At 36.7% G+C, this 15129-nt stretch overlaps 1 protein-coding gene across 1 annotated transcript in view; it reads left to right on the top strand.

Annotated features, from left to right (window-relative positions):
- Positions 1–15129, top strand: part of UBE2W (ubiquitin conjugating enzyme E2 W) — a 63718-nt gene that overhangs the window by 37912 nt on the left and 10677 nt on the right. The window contains exons 4-5 of the mRNA XM_065902844.1: positions 8499–8654; positions 12104–12179. Coding sequence (XP_065758916.1) covers positions 8499–8654; positions 12104–12179 — 232 coding nt within the window. The remainder of the gene's footprint in view (positions 1–8498; positions 8655–12103; positions 12180–15129) is intronic.

The following is a 15129-nucleotide window of genomic DNA, read 5'->3' on the forward strand; positions in this document are numbered from 1 at the left end:
GAAGTCAGCTCTTATATTGTGCTGTAGTTTAAAAGATAATTGTTTCAAGGCATAGTATTAAATGGAAATTGATTCCATGAGTTCTGAAGTTTCTATGTGAGCAGAAAAGTAAGATGTTGGGGGCTCATTTTTATCTTTTTCTTAAAAAAAGTGAAGAAGTGTGTCTTGTCTTGACCTCTGGGTTTCGATAATAACCACACATCAACTGTCATCAGAAACCAAATGTATTGCTTCTCTTCAGAAAATGATCTTCATGTTCTATTGTTGCCTTCGGCTCATCAGCATCATCTTAACCGTCTTTGCTTCAAGGCAGTGAAGAATCCACTTGTTCTCAGCCTGTTCCTTTACCTCACTTCAGCTAAGTCCCTTGAAGACCTGTGAAGGAAGAATACGAATCATGGAATCGGAAACTTCGCCTTAGGGAATACTGGAGGAGGTTAACTGTGGAAACTCACAAATACTAAAAAAAAAAAAATTTCTCTAACTAGGTCTAAGGTATTCTCTAAAACTCCGTTCTTAATTAAATCAAACGGCAAACTTAAGTATCATTTGAATTTCATCTTTAATATTTTTGTGAGAGCCTTTGTCATAAATCCTATCATTTTAGCTTGTATTCCTGTTATCCTCTTCCCTGGTTTCACTCCTGCTTACTGGTCTGATTTTGGTGTCTTCTAGCTTCTTTATTTTTCTCACTCTTCAGTGTCTTTAACCATCTTAAGCCACTAACTCCCAGATTTCCAACTCTGTACACACTCTTACTTCTGAGGTTTAATTTCATGCCCTTGTCGGGCACCTCTACTTGAACACCTCTAGACATCCCAAATTTAACGTAGCTAATAAACTCAGTTTTTTTCTAATAACTAAATAAGAGAATTCTCTCTTTGGGTTTCTGTTCACCCATCATCTTGTGTTAAATTTCTTTCCTTTCCTTCATTCTTAAGTGTGGTTTTTCAGGTCCTTTCACAGATGTAAGGCAGTCTGATCACTTTGCTTAAGTTATCATCAGTGCTGTGTGGTCCAAGTTTTTAGTTTTCATTTGGACTATTACAGAGTAGCCTTTAATTCTTCCCACTCCTAGACATCCTTTCACATTGCTGTTGGATTTCTTTGAAGGTGCCATTACCTCATTGGTTTTCCCACGTACATCCACCACCACCATCCTCACCCTTCTCAGTAAATCCTGTGATGGTTCTTACTTCCTGTGTAGTCAAGCTTAGCAGTCAAGTCTCTTTATGGTCAAGTCTGAACTGAAGCATTTCATTGACACATTAACCTCCATGCCTTCTATTGTATACTAGTATTTGCATCATACTTTATTAATGTAACTTTCATTCTGATTTTATCTTGAAATAGCTCAATGAAATAGAAGAAATAGATTTATCCTCATTTAATGTGAGGGAATTGAAGCCTGTAGAAGTGAATTGTCTTGTTTATGGTTTAAAAGCTAGTTATTAGAACAATCAAGAATCAAACCTAAGTTACTCTTCTCCCATTCTGCTGATTCGGTATTAATACCAACGTGGAAAATACCTGCTTATTCATTAAGTGGCTCTGTGGTAAAGAATCTGCCTGCTAAATGTAGGAGACGCAGGTTCTATCCCTGGGTTGGGAAGATCTCTTGGGAATGGAAATGGCAACCTACTCCAGTATTCTTGCCTGGGAAATCCCACGGACAGAAGAGCCTGGTGGGCTACATACACTCCATGGGGTGGCAAAACATTTGGACACGACTTAGGAACTAGTCAGCAACATCAAATTTATTAAGTAATGTTATTTCTGGAAATTAAAGACTACATGTAGAATGATGTGGAAACCCTAGGGCAGTTGTTCCAGTCTTTTGAAATAAAAAGATCCCCTATTAACATCAGTTAATTTTATGGTCCCTCCCATGTGATAGAAGTTATATGCTCTGATACCCACGGTTGAGAAAATAACAGAGCACTGGAAGTCCAGTATTACTTTTAAATTATCTTAAAGTTATTTTAATCATATTATCTATATGGTTATAAAATAATTATAAAGGGTCCAGTACTCAAAGCTTAATGTACATATAGATTTGAAGATTTTTCTGATAGCAAAACTTTCCTGAGGTCCACTGCTCTGGACAAGTGGTTGCAAAATTCACCATTCACTGAAGATTTTATTTGATGAGATGTGGAAGCACAAGCATTTAGGGAGGCCAGATAAATAATGGCAGTGATCCAGGTGAGAGGTGATGGTGATTTGGACCAGAAGGGTAACCATGGAGGTTTTGAAGGTGGCCATATTTTGAACTTATTTTAAAGGTGCTAAAAAATATACTTGCCTTGATTATAAAACTTTAGAAACATTTTGGCAAATAATGTCTTCATCCTTTTGTTTGTGGTCTGATTCTCGCTGCTTTGTGAAAACTATTAATATTCATTCCACTGATACATATTAGATGACTGAAAAGGAGAGAATTGAATTGAAAACTACTCTAAAATTCTTGTCCCCAACCACTTTTGTCAGATATTTATCATTTATGCTAGACTGACTCTGTCATATATATTATTCATAATTAGATTAGTTTATGAAACTGTCTACTTGTATGTTCAGTTTTTGTAGCTGCCCTTTAAGTATTCTCATCTACTTGCAATTTTAATCAGAGAAAACATTCCCTCTTATTGTCCCTATAGAAACCTTGGTGTCCTTATTGTAGACTGGCTTTTATAATTATAGCCTGTTTTGTATAGCTCATTCTATGTATATTGTATTTTGACCTATCTTCACATACCATATTCAGTGTCTGACTTTCTAATCACTTGCAGAGCATTAGTCTGAATACATTAGTATGCCTGCATTGTGGTAAGATCTCAGTACTGTGAGGTCAGTGAGTATTGAACTTGATGTTTAAAGTCCTCAGGTATGATAAGTAACATGAATTTCATATTAGAAACAGTTAGCTAATATCCACCCTTTATATTATCACTGTTGGTAGCATTCAGTTTAGATCTTAGTAGTTTTATGAACAAATACTACATTTAGTACCCAAAGGTTACCCAGAGGTTGACTTGCTTAAAATTTTAGGTTGTATGTGGGAAATGCATTCTTACCTCCAAAAGCATAGTTCTTTCTCAGCTCTCATCTGCTCTCGAATTTGAACCACACTGATAGTGGGATATTTGGAAATTTAGAGACATTTGAGGGCTGCTTCTTATGCAGACTCAGAATTTCAGATGTGGTTCACATGCATTAAATCTAAGATCCTTTTCTAAATTTTTTTCCATTAAAAAACTCTTAAATAGGTTTTAAGAACCTATTTAGCTGCATTAAAAAAGCTTGAAATGTCCATTAATTCCTCTGGCTTGTACTGCATATTAAATAAACAAGGACAGTTAAGAGTATGGCCTTGAAGAAATTCAGCAGTGTTTACACTTGTGTGACGTGCAGAGAACCAGAATAGCAAAACTTACATCAAAATTGTCTGTGCAGACAGCTTACCAGACTTTTACATGAATAAACTGTTGAAAAAAGTTTTTTCTTATATTTCAGGATTCTTCTCTGGCATGGAAACTCAGCCTTTCCATGTTTAGACAAACTCCTAGGGGTTACCTGTACCATGTGCAATGAATCACTTCACATGTTGTAGGTTGTTGGAAGTTTTAGATTGGCTGCATTTGTCCTAATGCAGCAGGTGTAAAATACCCCCCCCCCCCCCTTTTAAAGCATTATAGAGATCTAATTTATTTCCGTCTGCTCAGGAGACTTGGGTTTGATCCCTGGGCCAAGAAGATCCCCTGGAGGAAAAATGGCAACCTACTCCAGTATTTTGCCAGGACAATCCCATGAACAGAGGAGCCTGGTGGGGTACAGTCCATAGGATTATAAAGAGTCAGACATGACTGAGCCATTGAGCACATAGTTACTGATAGATGTAATTGATGTAAATAGTCCTTCAAACACAGCTGTGCCCAAGTCTCTCAGGGGGTCTTCTACAATTGGGCAGGACAAGTAACTTGATATCTCTTGTTTTAAGACTTTTCCTTTTAGTTATCAGGTTTACTTTAGCTCTCCATGGAAATCGGAGAAGGCAATGTCACCCCACTCCAGTACTCTTGCCTGGAAACTCCCATGGACGGAGGAGCCTGGTAGGCTGCAGTCCATGGGGTCACTAACAGTTGGATACAACTGAGCGACTTCACTTTCACTTTTCACTTTCATGCAGTGGAGAAGGAAATGGCAACCCACTCCAGTGTTCTTGCCTGGAGAATCCCAGGGACAGAGGAGCCTGGTAGGCTGCCATCTATGGGGTCGCACAGGGTTGGACACAACTGAAGCGACTTAGCAGCAGCAGCTTCATGAAAATGGAGAGTGAATGTCCAGAATTTAAAGGACAAAAAAAATGCAGTGTATAAAGTCATTCCTTTGAGAAAAAATTCCTCTTCCTATCTTATATTCAGTTCAGTTCAGTCACTCAGTCGTGTCCTACTCTTTGCAGCCCCATGGACTGCAGCACTCCAGGCCTCCCTGTCCATCACCAACCCCTGGAGCCTACTTGGATTCATGTCTATCACGTCAGTGATCTAACCGTCTCATCCTCTCTCATCCCTTTCTCACGCCTTCAATCTTTCCCAGCATCAGGGTCTTTTCCAGTGAGGCAGTTCTTTGCATCACGTGGCCAAAGTATTGGCATTCCAGCTTCAACATCAGTCCTTCCAATGAACACCCAGGACTGATCTCCTTTAGGATGGGCTGGTTGGATCTCCTTGCAGTGCAAGGGACTCTCATGAGTCTTCTCCAACACCACAGTTCAAAAACATCAATTCTTCAGTGCTCAGCTTTGTTTATAGTCCAACTCTCACATCCATACATGACTACTGGAAAAACCATAGCCTTGACTAGACAGACCTTTGCTGGCAAAGTAATGTCTCTGCTTTTTAATATGCTGTCTAGGTTGGTCATAACTTTCCTTCCAAGGAGCAAGCGTCTTTTAATTTCATTGCTGCATTCACCATCTGCAGTGATTTTGGAGCCCAAAAAAATGAAATATGTCACTGTTTCCATTGTTTCCCCATCTATTTCCCATGAAGTGATGGGACCAGATGCCATGATCTTAGTTTTCTGAATGTTGAATTCTAAGCCAGCTTTTTTACTCTCTTCTGTGACTTTCATCAAGAGGCTCTTTAGTGCTTCTTCACTTTCTGCCATAAGGGTGGTATCATCTGCATGTCTGAGATTATTGATATTTCTTCTGGCAATCTTGATTCCAGCTTGTGCTTCATACAACCTAGCATTTCGCATGATGTACTCTGCATATAAGTTAAATAAGCAGGGTGACAATATATAGCCTTGATGTACTCCTTTCCCAATTTGGAACCAGTTTGTTGTTCCATGTCTAGTTCTAACTGTTGCTTCCTGACCTGCATACAGATTCCTCCGGAGACAGGTCAGGTGGTCAGGTATTCCCATCTCTTTCAGAATTCTCCACAGTTTGTTGTGATCCACATGGTCAAAGGCTTTGGCATAGTCAATAAAGCAGAAATAGATGTTTTTCTGCAACTCTCTTGCTTTTTTGAGTTGGCAGTTTGATCTCTGGTTCCTCTGCCTTTCCAAATCCAGCTTGAACATCTAGAAGTTCACAGTTCACATACTGTTGAAGCCTGGCTTGGAAAATTTTGAGCATTACTTGCTAGCTTGTGGGATGAGTGCAGTTGTGCAGTAGTTTGAACATTCTTTGGCATTGCCTTTCTTTGGGATTGGAATGAAAACTGACCTTTCCGGTCCTGTGGCCACTGCTGAGTTTTCCAGATTTGCTGGCATATTGAGTGCAGCACTTTCACAGCATCATCTTTTAAGTTTTCAAATAGCTTAACTGGAATTCCATCACCTCCACTAGCTTTGTTCGTGGTGATGCTTCCTAAGGCACACTTGACTTCATTCCAGGATGTCTGGCTCTAGGTGAGTGATCACACCATCCTGGTTATCTGGGTCATGAAGATCTTTTTTGTATAGTTCTTTTGTGTATTCTTGCCAGCTCTTCTTAATATCTTCTGCTTCTGTTAGGTCCATACCATTTCTGTCTTTTATTGTGCTCAGCTTTGTATGAAATATTCCCTTGGTATCTCTGATTTTCTTGAAGAGATCTCTAGTCTTTCCCATTCTATTGTTTTCCTCTATTTCTTTGCATTGGTCACTGAGGAAGGCTTTCTTATCTCTCCTTGCTATTCTTTGGAACTCTGCATTCACATGGGTATATCCTTCCTTTTCTCCTTTGCCTTCCACTTCTGTTTTCTCAGCTATTTGTAAGCCCTCCTCAGACAACCATTTTGCCCTTTTGCATTTCTTTTTCTTGGGGATGGCCTTGATCACTGCCTCCTGTACAATGTCGCAAACCTCATCCATAGTTCTTCAGGCACTCTGTCTATCAGATCTAACCCCTTGAATCTATTTGTTACTTCCACTGTATAATCGTAAGGGATTTGATTTAGGTCATACCTGAATGGTCTAGTGGTTTTCTCTACTTCCTTCAATTTAAGTCTGAATTTGGCAATAAGGAGTTCCTGATCTGAGCCACAGTCAGCTCCCAGTCTTGTTTTTGCTGACTGTATAGAGCTTCTCCATCTTTGCAAAGAATATAATGAGTCTGATTTTGGTATTGACCGTCTGGTGATGTCCATGTGTAGAGTCTTATCTTGTGTTGTTGGAATCCTACATTAGCTTCAGCCAAGGAAATGGGTCCCATATGTTAGCAGTAGAAATATTAGAAGACACCTACTCATATGAAAGTGTCCTTTGTTAAATGTAGGTATTTGTAAAATTCTAATAAAATCAGATTTGTAGGTAGATATTTAAAAGCAAAACCTAACTTATGGTAATTTACCGTAATATTTCCTGTATTAAAATATAGCATACTTTATTGTGGCCACACTTTTTTTCACTGACTCTCTTCTGCTCTATAAAAAAAAAGGGGGGGGGGATATACCTAAAGCAATATATTTCATCAGTTTTTCATCACTTAAGGTAGGGTTTTTTCCTTATGAAGATTTTGCTGTATTCAAGTATGAGGCAGTTTGTGGAGCTGAGATATACTTACTGTTAAGTCTGGTTTGGGAACTACTAGTTTATATTTGATGTGCTAAGACACTTCAGTCGTGTCCAACTCTTTGCAATCCCATGGACTGTAGCCTGCCGGGCTCCTGTGTCCATGGGATTCTCCAGGCAAGAATACTGGAGTGGGTAGCCATTCCCTTCTCCAGGGGATCTTCCCAACCCAGGGATCAAACCCATGTCTCTCATGTTTTTTGCATTGGCAGGCAAGTTCTTTACCACTTGAGTCTTATAAAAATATCATCATACCTAGTGAATCAGAATCTGTGAAAGTGGGGCTCTTGAATTTGTACTTTTAGCCAGATCTCCAGGTGATTCCCCCCCCAGTTCAGTGGTTAGGACTCCATGTTTGCACTGCAGGGAGCCTGAGTTCCATCTCTGGTCAGGAAACCAAGATCCTAAATGACAGGAGGCACAGCCAGAAACTTTTAAAAGGGGTGAGGGTGCTGATCAAGAAGTAAGAATGATTGCTAAGAATTGCTGCAACAATAAAAATGGTGCATCATTCTGCAGTATAAAATTCACTTAGAGGATTGATGGTTAATTTTATATCAAAGTGATTTATTATGAACTAGCATATATCCAGGCATTGTTAAATACGAGACTTCTGCTTTGATCTAGTTTGACCTGTGCTTCCAGATCCCTTGGAATATATGAATTTACTCCTGCCTGTTCAGATGCTTAGATAGATATGCTTCAGAAGCAGCACTGTTCGTATTCTGAATGTATTAGGGCTAAGGAAGGAAGTAATAGATTTATTATCTTTCAAAGCAGTGCTGAGGCAAGATGGATAAAGGAGAAAACTGGTAGAAGAATTGAGTAAAAGAAAAAGCAGAGGAAAAGAGCAAATAATTGTGAGACTCATTCAACCTTTGCTTTTTCATCCAAGCACATAGGTCTTTACTCCTTAATAAGTGGAAATTTGTGCTCATCATACTGGAAGTTTGAGCTTAGATGAGGTAGAATATATAGCAGTCATTTCCTTTTATGTATATGGCACCTTAGATAATAGCATTGTTGTCAGTAGGAGGAGTGTTCCCATCACATGTAATTCATATTGTCCTAAAATTGAATACTTGGATTTGGAATTTTAGTGTATTTGATTTCTGTATGTGGAGAACAATGAGTAGAATTTGAAAAACCATTCTTGTACATATAGTTTTCTTTCACTCATCTAAAAATGCTTGGTAATTTAGAAAATTTAAAAGTAATTTGTAAAAAACAGCTGAAATATAAAATAATCAGGTTTTTTTCCTAGTAAAACCATTACTTATTGAATTGATAAAAATAAACTACAAGCAGTTGTTTATCTTGTTCCTGGCATTGATTTTGTTTGTTTTCAGTTTGGTTTTTAAAATATTAACTTATATGGAGAATATTTTATTTTTTGGTAATACAGATAAAATTAATGGAATTTTGTTTTTTCTTAGGTCATGTTTACTGGTGAAAATATTCCTGTTCATCCTCATGTTTATAGCAATGGTCATATCTGTTTATCCATTCTAACAGAAGACTGGTCCCCAGCGCTCTCAGTCCAGTCAGTTTGTCTTAGCATTATTAGCATGCTTTCCAGCTGCAAAGAAAAGGTAGGACTTTTCAGAACTATTCAGGTAATAGCTCTTCTTTTAGTTCAGATAGAGAAACTATTTTAATATAAAATTTATTTGAAGAAAGTACTTGATGCTTTTTACTATGAAGTTATAGAGGATGTTTAGTAGTAGATTGGAAAATAATTTGATAATAGACATCAGACTTTATATTTCTTAAATAGGAAATTCCTTCGGATGTTCTTAAATAATTCAAGTTTTATTTCTGTAGGCATGCACAGGGCAAGTGTATAAGAAATTATGGTTTCTAGATTTCACCGTGGGAAGCCCCAGAAACAATCCTCCTAGCTCCCTTCGCCTCTCTGCTGGTTTCCACCCTATCAGCCTCCTTTAGGGAATTTTCCAGGAACCGGAGCTCTCCTGTCATAAAGACTAGACTGAAGGTGGAGGACTACATCACTAATAGAATTTTCAGAACTTTTCCTCTTATTCTCCTTTACTAATCTACAGATTCTGTCTGATAGAGAAAGGGGGAAAAGACGAGAAAGAAAATTCATGTGAGTTAAATTTAGAATACCCTTTTAAAGTGTCTGAATCCTCTCTGTTTCCAGCCCTCTTTGTCATTCCTGCTTGAGGGTTAGTGTCTCAATATTCTTGTATTTCTACATTTTAAAGCTTCTCTACTCCATGGTGAGGGGAGGGTTTTGTTTTGTATTCTGTTTAAAGGAGAAATGAATTTATCTTGGAGATCAGGGAGCTGTAGGGTTATTCATTTATTGTAGCAGGGCTTCTTTTCCATTTGAACTGTCACTTTTACTAAATTATTATTTAGAGAATGTTGAAGAGAGTACTTTATTTTTAAATGGTAGCTTATCTAGATTTTGAAACACTCTTAAGCCACTTGTTTGCAAGGTGAGTTTCTTAGAATGTGAGTTCCATAGGAGGTTTCTTGGTGTTCAGTTTATTAAAAAAAAATTTGTTCAAATAAGAATGGGAAATAATGGGTTAAATTGCATATATATTTATAAATTCTAATGTGAGAGCCTTTAATATTGTATTTTATGTACCACAAGAGAAAGAAAGAAACTTCTTGCAGTTAAACTATCACATACCCGTAGTCAAAAGATGATCCTCATATGGGTAAAATATTAAGAAAAAAAATGTACATCTTAGAATAGATGAAAGAGGGTACATATTATCTAATGTTAGTATCACCTTTTAACTTGAATTTCCTGTCGGTTGTTGGCTTTCCTCGGCTGCATTTTAGGCTACACTTGAGCTTTTGTTAACCCCAAGGGCTTAGAAACAAGCTTTATTCATTTATTGCTTCCCTATTTTCTCCTCTCCCTGTCTCTAACCCCAACACACATACAGACTAAATTTAGGTGTGGTGCAGAGCAGTTTACAAAGGTTTCTCTTAATTTTAATGCCTATAGAAAGATGAGGTAGTAACTATAGGATTTAATAAGAGAAATTAAGATTAATGCAAGTGGTGTTTGTGCATAGTTCTTACATGTGCCTTATGATTATTAGATCTGTTTACATTTAAATGCAGTGATTTACTATTAAAAACTAGAAAATGATTTTGTTCTCTAACTCCTTCATCCTTTTCTAACCCTCATCTTTCCCTTCACTTTCTAGTTGTCTCTTAGTGTTTCTTACATAGTTAGTGTAAGACTAATCATTCCATTTAAATTATTGACAAACTATATTATATAATATAAACTATAAATTTTACTTCAACCAAAATGATAATATGGAAGTTAGATTCTGACAGTATTAGTTTTGTGAAAAATGATAAAATTCAGACATTATTAGGGCCCGACTATGTGCTGTTGTTACTGTTGTTACTGTGCTAAGTACCAGGTTACTAAGATGAAGAGGAAACATGCTCTGGCACTGAGAGGAATCTAGCGTGAAACAAACTTTAAAAAGTCTTTTAAAATTCACTGAAAATTGTTCTGTTAAACAGGTGAGTTTTATTCTGTAGTGGACATGGATATATGAATTTCACTTTAATAGTCAACTCTCAGAATACAAATTTTAAAGTAGAGGCATATTTTAGTCATAATTCTTCTGTTCCAATTTCCTTTTTCATAGTCAAGAATGGTTCCCTAGACTGAAGGCTTTTAAATCTATTATGTCCGCAGATTAAAGATCATTTCTGATATTGAGACCAGGGGCCTTTCAGTAAGATCACTTTCAGTGATCTTGTGATACAGATAGTCCAAACTTTCCAGCTTGTATTCCATTCTTAAAACAATTTAACTAATCCAGTTTTTTGTATCCTTACTTTATTTTTTTAAGAAACATATCTCCTAGTCACTTACTAATTTGCTTATATTCTTGATAAAAGCAAATAGAATGAATTTTTCCCCTGTCTTTTGTTTTTTGAGGATTGGGTTGTGATAAATGAGTTTATAAAATTGTAGCAGCAGTAGCAGCTTATTCCACACGAGCACAAGTTATGACTTTACAGGACAAAGAATAGCAGACCATCTGTTCTTTGAAGTAGGCATCTGATTTCATGGTAATTTTTCAGGAATTTTCTCTAACTGTATAGACAGGATAGTCTTGGAATAGCTGTTCAGTGTCTTATGCTCTACTCTTACTGTTAAGTTACTGTTACTGCCGTCTCATGAGAGCTAGATGATAGCTTTGTACATGGATTTTGGATGCGTCAGGTGAGACTGTCAGTTCTGATTCCTGCTACATCAGTAGTCCTGTTAAGCAGTGCTGTTTAGTTGGACCTGTCATATATCTACTAACCTGCCTTCAGTGGCTTTAATACACATTTCACATGTTTCCAAATCTTTGTGGAGAGGCACATATTTCTTGTGTTTGTTCAACATCTAGTAGTTTTCCAGAGCATTATTTTGCACCCTGTCTCCGCTGTTGTTGGCATCTCTGTTTCTGATGGAGCTCCGCTGTAGAGCTGCCGTTTGTCTCTGATGGTGTGCCGGTCTGGGCGCGCGTGTAGCGGAAGTGCTGCACCTCCCCCTTCTTCTCCTCTTGCCTACATTTTGCAAACTGGGTCCTTTGGGTTCTCCTTAACTATACTTTTTCTACAGGAAAGCAGTAATCCTTTGTTTGTAAATTGCTAGAATTTCTCAGACAAAGCTAGTTAGGTAGACTTTTGTTTTGATTAGCTCATAAAAATAATTATTAAATTACTTCTAGGGAGACAAGATAAATAAAACTAGAATTCTTTAGAACCTAGGTTATGCTGCCACTATGGTTGATTGTCATTCTCTAGTAATTCCACTGGAAGCTAACCCAAATCACATATGCATATCTATTTTGGGGGGAAAAAAAATTTCAGTGTTTTAGAGGCTACATTTCCTGGAATATATTTTTTTTCAGTGTGACATCAGCATTTATATTGTTTCTTATACATTCTATAATAATTTTGCTTAGAGGTTTTTTTAAAACTGTCTCTTTATGTTTTCCTGTTTTGTAACTTATCTATTTAAACTTTTTCATTTCAGAGACGACCACCAGATAATTCTTTTTATGTTCGAACATGTAACAAGAATCCAAAGAAAACAAAATGGTGGTATCATGGTAAGCAGTTTTATTTAGAATGATAATTTTTCAGTATTTATGTTTGAAAGATTATAAATCTGCTTGGGAAAAAGAAGGAATTATGTAATGGATGTTGTGCATAAGTTAGACCAGATTTTTAATGGAGCACATAAAATCATGGCCATCATACAAGTACAATCTAAAATTGCTTGAATATTCTGCCCTATTATTTTATTATAAAAAAAGAAGTACTTAATAAATCAAATTAGAACTAGCCTATTTGGAAACCTGTTACTGGAGATAGAAGTTATAATGCCAGTGTACTCAGTTGTGGTACTCTTGTTGGCGGGTGGAATGTCATATTGTTAGAGATGGCCTTTTAACTTAAAGAAAGCTCTTCCTAATCTAATAGTTACTCCTAAAAAAATCTGAGGTTCTACCTATTGTAGCTTTATGAATACATTGTTTTCAATATTTTAATTTCTATTTTTCTTGGATGATGGTAGCTTAATAATTGAAGACTGCTAGCACCTTTTCTAAACTGCTTCCTCAAAGAGGTGTTTGAAATTAAAAACAGAAAAAAAGAAACCATAAAGTTATTTTGAAATATAAAAATGTATATTCTTTACAAATTATTGGTTTAATGTGTAGTTCAATAGAAATTCAGTAGAATGATAGAACGGGTGCTTTTAAGGTTTGGAAGAAAGATGAGAAAGGTTTTTTTTTTTTAATTAAGATATTGAAGGAGGATAAGTCTACCAAACACCAAAAGCTAATAGTATAATAACAGACATCAAAATAGAATTACTCTTTTCTAGGCCTTTTTGTATATAAGTTTTGAGTATGTGATAAATAAATGTATCACGAACCAATGAGAAGGGAAAAATTATTTAGTAAGTAATCCTGTTAGAAAATTGGTATTTAGGGGAAAGAAGATTTTATCTTTTCATATAGAAAATATTTCCCAAAAACCATTTTGGGAAAGAAAAATTTATCTTTTCATATAGAAAATATTTCCTTTGGATTGGATTAATAAGCATTTTAAAAACTACATACAGTAGACAAATATCTTTTAAGTTGGGTATCAGCTCTGGAGGGAGGAAGAAAGAACTTCTGAACTTAAAAGGAGTCACAGATTAAACATTTAGATATGTGAAAATGTAAATCGTATATAAAAGCTTGGGAGAAAACCTCAAATCACAGTCAATGTAAAGTTAAAAAATAAAATTGTGAAAAACATAGCTTTGTAATAATAAAGACCATTTATAATCGCTACTCAAGAATAAATTAATTACAATCATGGGCAAAAAAGTTCAAAACGGTAAAATAATTAAATTTTAATATTTTGAAACTTATTGGCAGTTTTATAAAATGAGTGTGGTGTTGAAGGAAGAGGATTAAGAGCTTAACAAAACTTGTCTTATTTGCTGGTGGTATAGCAGTGGTAGTCGCTCGGTCGAGTCTGACTCTTGCAACTCCATAGACTGTAGCCCATCAGGCTCTTCTGTATGTGGAGTTCTCCAGGCAAGAACACTGGAGTGGGTTGCCATTCCCTTCTCCAGGGGATCTTTCTGACCCAGAGATCAACCTGACTTTCCTGCATTGCAGGCAGATTCTTTACCATCTGAGCCACCAGGGAAGCCTGGTGGTATAGCAAGTTCAGTTCAACTTAGTCTTGTCCGACTCTTTGCAACCCATGGACTGCAGCACACCAGGCCTCCCTGTCCATCACCAACTCCCGGAGTTTACTCAAAATCATGTACATTGAGTCGGTGATGCCATCCAGCCATCTCATCCTTTGTTGTCCCCTTCTCCCGCCTTCAGTCTTTCCCAGCATCAGGGTCTTTTCAAATGAGTCAGTTCTTTGCATCACGTGGCCAAATTATTGTAGTTTCAGCTTCAGCATCAGTCCTTCCAATGAATATTCAGGACTGATTTCCTTTAGGATGGACTGGTTGGATCTCCTTGCAGTCCAAGGGACTCTCAAGAGTCTTCTCCAACACCACAGTTCAAAAGCATCAATTCTTCAGTGCTCAGCTTTTTTTATAGTCCAACTCTAACATCCATACATGACTACTGGAAAAACCATAGCCTTGACTAGACAGACCTTTGTTGGCAAAGTAATGTCTCTGCTTTTTAATATGCTATCTAGGTTGGTCGTAACTTTTTTTCCAAGGAGCAAGCATCTTTTAATTTCATTGTTGCACTCGCGTCTGCAGTGATTTTGGAGTCCCCAAAAATGAAGTCTGTCACTTCATTGTTTCCATTGTTTCCCCATCTATTACCCATGAAATGATGGGACCAGATGCCATGATTTTAGTTTTCTGAATGTTGAGTTTTAAGCCGACTTTTTCACTCTCCTCTTTGACTTTCATCAAGAGGCTCTTCTTTGCTTTCCACCATAAGGGTGGTATCATCTGCATATCTGATGTAGCAGGTTAATCTTTTAAGAAAACAACAGCTTCTCTTTCTTTCACATCCTCTTGCCTTTTAAGACTAAGCACTGAGTTGTCTCTTCCCTCTGTACCTTTACAAAAAACCTTTTCCAAAAAAACCAAAAACACTCCTTGAGTGTCACAGTCCCCTTTACCTTTCATAAGTTCTTTAAATTATCAGAAACTAAGATAAGTCAATCAATAATGTTGAGAAACCCAACTACATCAAACATTTTTTTAAATGTCAAAGTTGCAAAAAAAAATAAAAAATAAAAAAATAAAATAAAATGTCAAAGTTGCCAAGATAGTAGTCATTCTATTTCAGACCCAGCCTCCCTAATAATAGAAAAATTCCCCTATTATTTTTTCCACAGTGTTCCACCCCCCCCCCAGTGTTTTAAAACCACTTTTAAGTTTTTGTTTTTGTTGTTGTTAAGCTTGAGAAGAAATTGTCTTAGAATGATGAAATTTAGAAAATACGTATATTTTGAAAGTATAGTCCTCTTTTCCACTCTGTCCCACCCCATTGTTAGACAATATATTCCCATTTTCTT

This window comes from Muntiacus reevesi, chromosome 12 (assembly GCF_963930625.1).
Source record: "Muntiacus reevesi chromosome 12, mMunRee1.1, whole genome shotgun sequence".
In the NCBI taxonomy this organism is placed as follows: Eukaryota; Metazoa; Chordata; class Mammalia; order Artiodactyla; family Cervidae; genus Muntiacus; species Muntiacus reevesi.